This window comes from Dasypus novemcinctus, chromosome 1 (assembly GCF_030445035.2).
Source record: "Dasypus novemcinctus isolate mDasNov1 chromosome 1, mDasNov1.1.hap2, whole genome shotgun sequence".
Taxonomy (NCBI): Eukaryota; Metazoa; Chordata; class Mammalia; order Cingulata; family Dasypodidae; genus Dasypus; species Dasypus novemcinctus.
In genome coordinates, this window is record NC_080673.1 from 123032814 (window position 1) to 123043968 (window position 11155).

At 38.3% G+C, this 11155-nt stretch overlaps 1 protein-coding gene across 6 annotated transcripts in view; it reads left to right on the forward strand.

Moving 5' to 3' along the window:
- The window catches only part of RASGEF1B (RasGEF domain family member 1B), a 595268-nt gene extending 587180 nt beyond the window's left edge, over positions 1-8088 (forward strand). For 4 of the 6 annotated variants that reach the window (XM_071215864.1, XM_071215856.1, XM_071215855.1 and 1 more), the window contains 4 exons: positions 1091-1186; positions 1522-1645; positions 3356-3428; positions 6001-7369. In XM_071215864.1, coding sequence (XP_071071965.1) covers positions 1091-1186; positions 1522-1645; positions 3356-3428; positions 6001-6025 — 318 coding nt within the window. In that variant the 3' untranslated portion in view covers positions 6026-7369. Of the gene's footprint in view, positions 1-1090; positions 1187-1521; positions 1646-3355; positions 3429-6000 lie in introns of all 6 variants that reach the window. The other 2 variants (XM_058296515.2, XM_058296516.1) reach the window with 1 other exon arrangement.
- The last annotated feature ends 3067 nt before the right edge of the window (positions 8089-11155 follow it).

The window sequence follows — 11155 nt, forward strand, 5'->3', positions numbered from 1 at the left end:
AGCTAGGATTTAGAGTGCTTTCTTAGCACTTATTATTTTAGGTTGTTTACTTAAATACCACCTCATCAGACCAAAGATGTGAGGCAGGAAAGTATTGCTAAAGAAAGTTCATTAATTTTAATTTACACATTTATATTCCTCCTTCACTTGGAGCACATGTCACAATACATTGTGAAAGGTACATCTAAAGAAGGTGATTTCCCACACAACAGGTGCTAACTTGTTCCTTGATATGAACAGGAACGCCAGGTTTACTCAATAGGAAGTTTGCTACATCTGTTGCCTAAAACCCTTAGCTCTCACGTTATCTTGAGCAATGGCCTCAGTAGTAAAGTTAATTGCTCGTCTATTTTAAAAAGTTCATCTTCATTGTATAAATCTTAAGGGTATAGCAGTACAGATTCAAGCAGGTAGCTAGGTCATGTATCTTAAAATATTGGTACTTGCAGAGGTAGTCTATTAACATTTTGCTGTAACCAGTGGATTGCTAAGTGAAAAATAAAGATGTTTTGTTTTGTTTTGTTTTGTTTTGAGGTACTGGGGCTGGGAATTGAACCAGGACCTGGTATGTGGGAAGCTGATGCGCGACCACTGAACTACATTGGCTCCCCGAGTTGTTTTTTGTTTTTTTGCTCATTGTTGTTTTTTGTTTGTTTGTTTTATTTTTAGGAGGTACCTGGGACCAAACCCAGGAGCTCCCATTTGGGAAGCAGGCACTCAACTGCTTGAGCCACATCTGTTCCCCAAGAGTTATTTTAGATATTTTTTTCTTTCATTATAGTTTAAACTTTCAGGTTTTATTGTATACTATTGCACTGTGAAAAATTAAAAAAAAAAAACTTTAGGAGACTCCACCTTCAAGCCCACGTGCCCTGTGTGTGTTTCAGTTATTAATAGTATCTGCATCTTAAGCAAAATTATTTGAGGGAGGAAATTGCTGATGTGTGAGGGAAATAAAACACTGTATATTAATTTTGCAGCCCTTCACTGAATTCCAGAGTTAATGTTGTTCATTAATCTCTTGTATTGTTTCATGAGTGGCTAAATGTTTATTTGCCCAAACAAACCAGAACTTTTTTTTCCCCTCTAGATTGTGATACCATTCTTCAGTCTCTTAATCAAAGATATTTATTTCCTCAATGAAGGCTGTGCCAACCGGCTTCCAAATGGCCATGTTAATTTTGAGGTAAGTATGATAAGGTAGGATGCAAAGTTCAAAGCACTGGGAGGGGCAGCAGCTCCAGCTCACTCTAATTCTGAAGTTTGAGAACTGAGTTTTTCCCTTGTCTTCTATTTTATAAGATATTAATGATACCAAATAGAATAGATAAGCTGCATCATTATTATTATTTAGAGGAATTTGAGTTAATTTTTACTTATAACCTATAAATAAATTTTTATTGAATTAAGAGAATTATGTAAGATTAGAAACCAGAGGGAAGCATGTTAAATGGAATTGGTTCTTCCAAGCTCATAATTTTTGACACTCCCTCTAAATTATTTTCTTGTATTCTTTTCCAGAAATTTTGGGAACTGGCCAAACAAGTTAGCGAATTCATGACCTGGAAACAAGTTGAATGTCCATTTGAGAGGGACCGGAAGATCTTACAGTATCTGCTCACGGTACCAGTCTTCAGTGAAGATGGTGAGTTGGCCATTCAGGTGTACCTGCTACTAGCATCCCCAAGCCCTGTAATTGGGAAATTAGACTATAAATGGCTGGCACCTGGTTCTTCATATAGTGTGAGGACTGCCTCTGACCTCTTCCATCTCAAGGCTTCTGTTGGACAGAAAACCTTACAATTTATCCAGAAAATATTTATCTTATACACTCAACGTAAAATTCACCCATAAACTGGATTTAAAGATTATATCAGCTCTGCAGAGCTTTGGGCACAAATGGAAAGTTATTGAAGGATTTTTTTCCTCTCTTATTTGAGCTTACTTTAATAGAGAAAATGGTGTTTCATGGTATGTTGATATTCAAGGTAATTTAAAAAAAAAAAGTTTTCTGGCGGCGGACTTGGCCCAGTGGTTAGGGCATCCGTCTACCACGTGGGAGGTCCGCGGTTCAAACCCTGGGCCTCCTTGACCCATGTGGAGCTGGCCCATGTGCAGTGCTGATGCATGCAAGGAGTGCCCTGCCACGCAGGGGTGTCCCTGCGTAGGGGAGCCCACAGCGCAAGGAGTGCGCCCCTAAGGAGAGCCACCCAGCACGAAAGAAAGTGAGCCTGCCCAGGAATGGTGCCACCCACATGGAGAGCTGACAAAACAAAAAGAAACACAGATTCCTGTGCTGCTGACAACAACAGAAGTGGACAAAGAAAGAACACACAGCAAAATAGACACAGAGAACAGACAACCGGGGTGGGAGGGGAAGGGGAGAGAAATAAATAAATAAAATCTTAAAAAAAAAAAGTTTACTGCTACCCCCTGTTTAAAAAAGTAGTAGAAAGTCTTGATGTGTTATAAAATGGTGAATTTGAGGCAGAAATAGTGATTGAATATGTACAGAAAAATTCACCAGGATAGAGAGTTTATGAAAGGCTTGATTTATTCCTTTTTCGTTATATTCTAATAGAGGAATCAATAGCACCTAACAATATTCTTGGTAAATTGATAGTGTTCCTGGTAATGACTGAAGAAAATTTTAGATTGCCTGTGAAAGATTAAGCATAATGGACTTTAAACGTAAACCTATGCTAATATGTTTTAATTATTGGAATTAGAAATTTATGCTTGTTAGTTTTATCCTAATCCAAATGTTTGCCTACATCCTATTTCCTGAACAGATCAAAAATGAAGGGCTCTTCACAGTTCCCAATTTCATTTTCCATTTACCAATGAATTTAAATCCTTAATATTAATGATATCTACCTATTCTTAGATAAGACTTGATTGTTTTACTTGAATAACCATCTTTGAAATCTTTGGATGAAGATTTTCTGATTCAAAAATAAAAGAAAAAATATTAAAAGGATGAAAAATTGGCCTAAACAACCTGGGTTTTTACCTTTGAAGAGTTTTTAAAAACCAAGGCTACCAGGAAAAGATTCCCCAACTTCTTTGTATAGAAGGTTAATCTGAGTATATGACAGTGCCATGTGGCTTGCATTTGTAAGCTTTTTTGGCCTCATAAATTATCTCTGTGAATTAAAGTGCATTTTTGGCCTAGAAGCCCTTGGGGTTTTTGTCAGGGTAGCCAATCATGATGCTTCTCAGCTGTAATATGATATAAAGTGTATAGTTTTGCTGTAGGATTTGGCTCAAGTTAAACAAGAGTGTGGATGTTGGTAGATAATGTGTTGAGAGAGGAGGCTTGAATGTTAATACACTTACTTTTGGTTGATTGTAGCTCTCTACTTGGCTTCATATGAGAGTGAAGGACCTGAAAATCATATAGAGAAAGATAGATGGAAGTCTTTAAGGTGAGTCTCATTGCTTCTCATTGCTGCTCAAATTTAAAGGAGTCGTTGATCTTACTTGAAGAAGGCTATGTGCTTTCTATAGGAGGTCCTTGCCTACCTGTTCCCAGTTCTGTGCTCCTTAGCTCCTGTTAACCAGATCCTTGTGTCTTAGACTCCTCATTGCCACCATTCAGTTTATTGCCTTTCTTTTTTTTTTTTCTGTTTAAATACTAATAGATATACAGTGACCCTTTGTATCGCCCATTATTTTATGAATTGAGGAACTAAAATTATCCATGGTACAGTAATAGGAGCATCATCTTGTTTTCCTCATCTAAGAGATCAGAAGTTCAGAGCACATTTCTGAATAGTTCTAACTATAATTTTATTTGACTTGAGATAAAAGAGATTTAAGTAGGAGCTGGCTTGATAAAGATGGATGTGTCACTTAGTGACTGGATCCTAGTCCCCTCTTTGGTTTGAAGAGGGAGTTGGGACTTTAAACATAATCCAGAGTGTTTTCAAATTTTCAAATTTTATTAATCTATTAGTATTTCAAATGGATAAAATTTCAAACATAACTAGAATTAGGCAAATTTCTATTTCGAATATTAGGACATTTTAATGGGCAAAAGCATCCCAGGATATAGTATGATATATTTCTACCAGGAAACTTTAGGAACATGTATCTTTTTATATCAGGGCTGACAAGAACATTTCCTCTTCCTCTGGTGGTCTCACAGTCATTTGGGAGCCTTTGTTATTCTGCATAGGACTAGGTTTCATGAAACAAAATATTGAGGATACACTTGGTTTTCTCTGCTTTTGTTTGTATCAAAAGAAAATGTAAGTGTGCTTCTCTGTACCTGTCAATGAGGGAAGGAAGATGTACAGAGGCATTGGCGTTATTATCCTTAGAACATTCATGTGATAGGTATAGGAAGTTTCTTGTATCCCCAGAGACAAACATAAAGAAGGTATGGCCAGTGGTCCAGAATCATGGGAATACAACAGCCCTACTCTGATACCAATTCTATGTTTGTAAAATTTTGTGCCTACAAGTGCCACCTCTAAATTAAAATTTTTATTTGTGTTTTTATTAAAGGATACTTTGTGTACTCTTTAAAACCTCAGATGCCTCAGAGTACACACCTTGTTGGAAAAAATATTTGGGAATTACTCCTTTTAGTTATCTTTTTTACGTGAACTTTGCCTTCTAGATTTTTCTTCTTTTTAATTCCTCCTTTCTGTTTTTTTAAAATAATTGATATGATGCTGGATATAGCTTAGCTATTATTACTTTTCTTGTAGTTTTAAAAAATTGGTAGACACATAAACTGGATCTGCATAAATAATACCTGATTTCTCTATTACCTGTGGAATCTAGACAAATTTAAATAGTCCCAAACTATCTGCAGTTCTTTTCTAGTTGTTATTTTTTTTATGCCATATTTCTATTGATTAGTGGTTAGGTTGGAAGGGTTTGTAAGTCAAAGGATTGCTAGTAGGATCTAAAGCTTGAATTATTTAATCTCTTCCCATATCTTTATGTTACATACACACAATGTACAAAATAGCATATAGTATTTGATTGGTTAAAATGTAGCAAAAGAATTTAGTGGAGAATTTAGAAATGTGAGGTGAAAAAAGGATGAACCCACCTGCAATTATACAGTATACTCGAAATTACCCAATAATGCTTTTGATAAGGATACCCTGAAGGACTATCAGTGGCACAAATAAAATGAGTGGTATCTAAGGACATTTGTGCATCATAAACACAGAGATAATGTATTATTTGGGTCAAAGAGTAGTTTCCATGTTATGTCATCCTTCTACCAGACATGTGGTCTGGTGCAGCACTGCTCTTCAGTCCCTGTCCCTGCAGAGTTGTTAAATGATGCTGGTTTAGTGCAGGTATTGGCCAAGGCACGGTGACCACACTGAGATTAAAGGAAAGAAAATAGGCTATGCAATTTGCAAAGCCACGTATGTTAAACAGATGTGAAGACTGATAATTCTAAGAATGATCGTGCCTACCTGAACACTTGTAACCGTTGAAGTCAGTAAGATACTTTTACCTTGACATTTGTTCTGCTGGCCCCTAGAGTCATTCCTAGCAGACACTTAGGTTAAGTTATGGCAATGACAAATACATCTCTGAGGGAAGACACCTTTCTCATCCCCTACTGCATAAGTGCTCTCAGTGGCCATGAAATGTGTTGTTGAAGATGCTTATATCTACTCAGTAAACCCATCGATCGTAAGACCAGCAGATATCTAAAAGCTTTTGGTCATTAATGATCTTTATTTCTTGTGGGTTTTTTTGTTTCAATATAAAGCCTCTCAAACACAGATATTTATCTACAAATAATGCTTTTGCCATCTCCATTAATATTTGTTTTAAGTGATGAGCAGTTTTCTTCAAGGACTTCAGAGCTGGAATTCCCTGCCTCCCCCCACCCCCATATGCAAGTATGTAAAATCAAATTTAAAGCTCAGCAAATCTGAAGCTAGTATTAGGCAAGGCCTTGTAATTCTAGTTCAGATATCCTGCTGCCTTCTTTCTTATATGCTGTTCTTTCTTACTCAGGTCGAGCCTCCTAGGCAGAGTTTAACAAGTGGGATGCTGGTTGCTGCTGCTGCATCGTGCGGATCACTGAGGGGCTGGTCTTTGTGTTCTGGCATCTAGTACTGAGAAAAATCATGGGGACCCCATCGGCATTAGGGTGCTCTGGTCAGCAGAGAAAGCAAGCTCACGCATGAGCAGATGGGGAACTTATTTTCTGCAGCTAACAGACTGACCGGATTTCATGAGACTGAAATGTTCACTGACGACGAGGACGCTGGAGAAAGAATCCCAGCTCTGCACATGATTCATCTCTTGGAATTTCCATGTGAATCACAGCTCTGCACCTGGATGGAGCTTTCTTTTGTGTGTGTGTGTTTTTTTTATTTGGTTGAACATTTGCTGCTAATGGGACTTGCCCAGCTGAGTGCTGGCGCTTAGGAAGCCTATGTTCCTTTGTTAACTTAAATGAAAAAGGGAGAGGAGGGAGGGGGAAAAACCCCTTCATTTAGATCCCCAAACTCAGCTCCATCAGTATTTCCAGAGAGAGGTAAGACTGGTTGAAGCCTGACAGTGGAGTTTGTTTCCCGTTAGTGTGTGCTGTGTTGTGAATTCCTCTCCTCCCTCTTCCTACAAGGTTTTGAGTTGGCTGCTGGTTAGCAAACTCATTTTTACCCACATAAGTTATTTAATATAATAAGAAAGCTCAACACTGTGGTAGGAAAATAGCCACTAGGGGAAAAAAAAAAGCAGAGTGTGTCATTGGACTGCTTAACGTTCTAGAAGGACTTTTGTTTTTGTTTTTTTGCCCTTCTGAGCTGTTTACAACTGACCACTGTGTGCTATGGATGTATTTTTCAGGGCTTTTTAAACTTAGTTTTCCATGATCCCTATTTTGTTTCCCTTGTAAATTTAAGTTATCTGACTTTAAGGGTCTTGGAAAAAACCCACAGTATAATTACCTTTAAATTTTCTTTTGACAGACTTATTTTTCATTACTTCTCGGGGTCTGTTGGTGACTAAACATGTAAACAAAGTATAAATTGGAAAAGTGACTCCCCTCCTGGCAGTGAACAAAATAAATGAAAACCACCTTGCTGTTAACTCAGTGGTTGATCTAATTGTGAAATAGTTCACCTTGTTAAACATCTAAATGAGTCTGTAGTTGCTCTGCAAACTTAGCCATTATATTTATTTACTCTAGAAGAAACTGTAGAGTAGTAATCTGTGCTAATGAAAAAAACCCAACAAAACATGTTACAAACAGAGATGTATTTGAAAACTTCATGACATGGTTTTAAAAAAACAGCATGTATGCTGCACGTCATCTGAGCAGACCTAAAATGTCTCCAAGTTGTCCCTTTACAACCATCAATATATTTTACACTCTGCAGCGAGGAGTTGTGGCGTCTTTATTTTCTTTTATGGATGGAATTGTTGGGGGCGGGCGGGGTGAGGCTATAGTCGCAATTTTTCTACCCTTTTAAAGTGACCCTGGCTAAAAATGTGGCCATTCGAAGTACGTGTACATTTAGTTTCTAAAGTGAACAATATTAGCACCTAATAAGTGTGTACTTGCTGGGTGCTTTCTAAGTGTTTACATAGATTACCTCAGCAGTATCCCCACTCTTTAGAAGTGGACATAGGCGTACAGAGGTTAAATAATCTGCCCAAGGTCTCACAGCTAACGAGAGGCCCAAAGATATGAAGGCTTCCAAATTCCAGAGCCCAAACTTTAAACCACAACCCCACTGCTCGCACAAAACCTGGGGATCTGCAGATTTTGCAAATTTTGATTCTGTAGGTGGCACTGATGCTGCTGGTCCTGGCACCCCACTTAGAGCAGCAAGACATGCTACATCACCTTCTCTGCACCTGCACCGCCCTGGCCTCTCTGCCCTACCTGGACGGCAGCAATGTCCATCCTCCATCTACACCTGGGGTTGGTGAGCCTGGACCGCTGGCCAAATCCAGCCCTCTGCCTGTGTAGTAGGGCCCACGAACTAACGGTGGATGAAAAAAAAATCCAGAGTAGAATAATATTTCATGACACGTGAAAATGATATGAAACCCGAATTTCAGTGTCCATAAATAAAGTTTTACTGGAACACAGCCAAACATTCACTGTATTTTCTTCCGGCTGCTTTCTACTGCAACAGCAGAAGCAAATAGTTGCGACAGAGACTGTATGGTCTGCAAAGCCTCAAATATTTACTATCTGGCTCCTTTACAGAAATTTGTTAACCCCTGAACTAAGTGGTTATTTTGAGCATTACAATAATAGTTTATAAAAATGCTATAAGGTTTCTGTTATGACACTAGACACCTGATAGGGCAACTGGAAAAAAAATATCCTCAAGTGGAATTTGGCCAAAAATTGTGGTTCTAGGTGTATTTAAAGTTTTCACAGAGTTACCGCACTCCTACACAGCCCTTTGTTTTAATGTCCAGTAAGCCAGAGATTTAAACCATATATTAACTTATCTGTAAAAACCATTTAGTATTCTTCCTTTTGTGTCATGTGCATATTTGGGCTACCCAGCGGGCTTTGAGATGCATTTATAATTTATGGGGTGGATGGAAGCCTTGGAAAATACAAGCATAAACAGCACTAGGCAGTGTGGGCATACTGATTCAGGATGTGTTTTGTCCAGACACGCTGTGCATTCCAAAGCTGCAGGCTGAGAGCCAGGGCTGGGAGGAGGCTCAGAATAAGCCGAGTCTCAGTAGATAAAAGGAGGGTGCACATTTCACTGCTTGAAGGAGATAGCCCATTGATAGCCCTGAGGTCCTGGTGGCCTGCCTTTCATCTAACAAAGACAACATTATTGGAAACTAGCAGTCTTGCCTGTCTCCGGAGGTTTTTGCCTTTGCCAGGGCCGCTTTACCTGACTCTGGCACCCTCTGCCCAGGTTCTCACTCCTCTGGTACTTTTTCTCCTACCATTGTTTTACCTTTTTGTTAAGTTTCTTTTCCTAGTTGCTGTCCACATGCCTTCTGTGCTTGGAATTTCAAGAAAACCTAGTTCTCCCTTGGAAGTGGAGTTGCCAACTCTACAAGAATGTAGCTAAAAACTGTTAATGTGCTCTACCTTCCATTTGGGTGTTTTTGTTTACCTCTGGTTCTGTCTCAACAGAAGAGGTTCTGTCTCAACAAAAGACGGCACTTGCCTCCATTCCTTCACTCTTCTCACTGTTCTGATGGAGAACACAGGCTTGGAAATAGAAAATAGAAAAAAGGAATAGGCTAAGGGCTCAAGGGAATTCTTGAATTAGTTTCCTGGAAAAACAAACAAACATATATATATATATTGGTTAGTGGCCTAACCATATAAAACTAAACATAAAACTTGATATTTACAGTGACTATTAGTGTTATCCTTAAATAATTAAGTAATTTTAAAAGAAAAGACTTAGTCAGGCTTGGGCTTTCAGAGTCTTAGTAGAAAATTGGGGCACCCCTTGGATAGTTGAAGCCACAGGTCTTCCCTGGGCTTGATTTATCTAATAATTAATTACCTCACTTCTCTGCTTTATGTAATCAAGAACACTTGATTCTACTCAATGTTAACAAAGAGATAATTGGTTTGAGGTTTGTAAATCTAAACCCTTCAGTTTAGGGACCAGTCACTCAAAACAGCAAACAATGCTGGATCTTTGCAAAGGATACAGCTGGCTTAATTCTGCACTTAAGAATCAAATTATCTTAAATGATCCATTTTTTTCACTTAATACACCAAATTTCAATAGAGAGCCAATTCCTCTTTTTTGCTAACTGTCCTCAGCAAACTTAAACTCTGTAAGCCTGAAAGCCTGCTTTCTCCTCTATCTAGTAAGAGATTAAACATCTAAACGTGTATAATCACACTGTGAAGAATTTGAGGCCGCTGTCTCAGAGTATTAGTGGTGAATGTACTAAAGTGTAAGTATGCACATAATCCAACATTTTAGAATTTCTGTGTAATAGCTTGTAGATCATAATTTAGGAAATTAAAGAGGAAAAAGAGAACTAGTATTTCTTAGGATGAAGAAAATTATGCACTCCTCAATGGGTGCCAAACCATGAAATAAGGTTTGCTTTCTTTTTCCCTTCCTTGTTTCTTGGGAGTAAATGAAAGTTAAGTGTGAAACCATTTTTCTGTGGATGAATCATGTGGGAAAGTAATTTCAGCATAATGTGTTGTCTACTTGCTTGAGACATGGCAATTGGAGGAATGCGGCATTGTTAAATTTTCTGCAGGTGAGCTGCGGTGGGGAGTTCATGTATGCTTAGTAGGTACAAGTTGAACATATGATCAAGCCAATTAGTGTCACTATCATTGGGGATTCATAGGTTTTCACTTTATTTGATTGAGTAAATCTCAAATGTACTCCCAAGGCATTTGGACTTTGGAAATGAGTACAAACTTAAGGGATTTTGCAAAGGAAATCCAAGACCCTGAGGAGGCTTTAAAAACTATTAGTACTTTGATTGTTAACACTCCCCTGTATTTATTAGTACATATAATCATGACAAGAAACCCATCCTTAATACTATGAAAATCTATCATTAAAAAAATAAATGGAGACCAAAATTATTTAAAGTTGTGGGATAAATTTGCAATACACTCTGAATACAGCAAACTAGCAGTAGGACTAAATGTTAAACTTCACTTTCTTGAGATTTCTGGGACTTTGGGAAATCGCCCTACCCTTCCCAACCTCATTTTCCTCATCTGTAATGAAAGAGCCTGGACTAATTGGTATAGAGTGGCCTTTCCACAGCTAGTTGTCTGTGGTTTTGGAAAGCACTTTCTCAGCTTGCTGGACTAAAAGGAAAAAAAAAAAAGAATTAGCAAGTAAATACTGCATCCTGAAGTCTGGCCTCCAAACTTCTCCTCCTCCTGCCTGGCTCCTTTGTGTTTTGTTTAATTGTGTTTGAAGAGGGAGGGGATTAGAGGCTAATTGCTACTTGATCACAGACAAAGGCGTGATAAAGGCTCAACTCACCCCCTCCAGTTTTGTGTCACATACAGAATTGGGGTCTTTATAGTAGAGTGGTTGCAACCCAGACCAGAAATCAGAAAATACCCTTTTGTAAAATCAGTTGTTGTATGATTTCAAAGGCACTAGATTAAGAAAGCATCGTTTCTAAAGACTATGAAAATAGCCTTATTCTGCAGAACATGCATCTTTGCCAT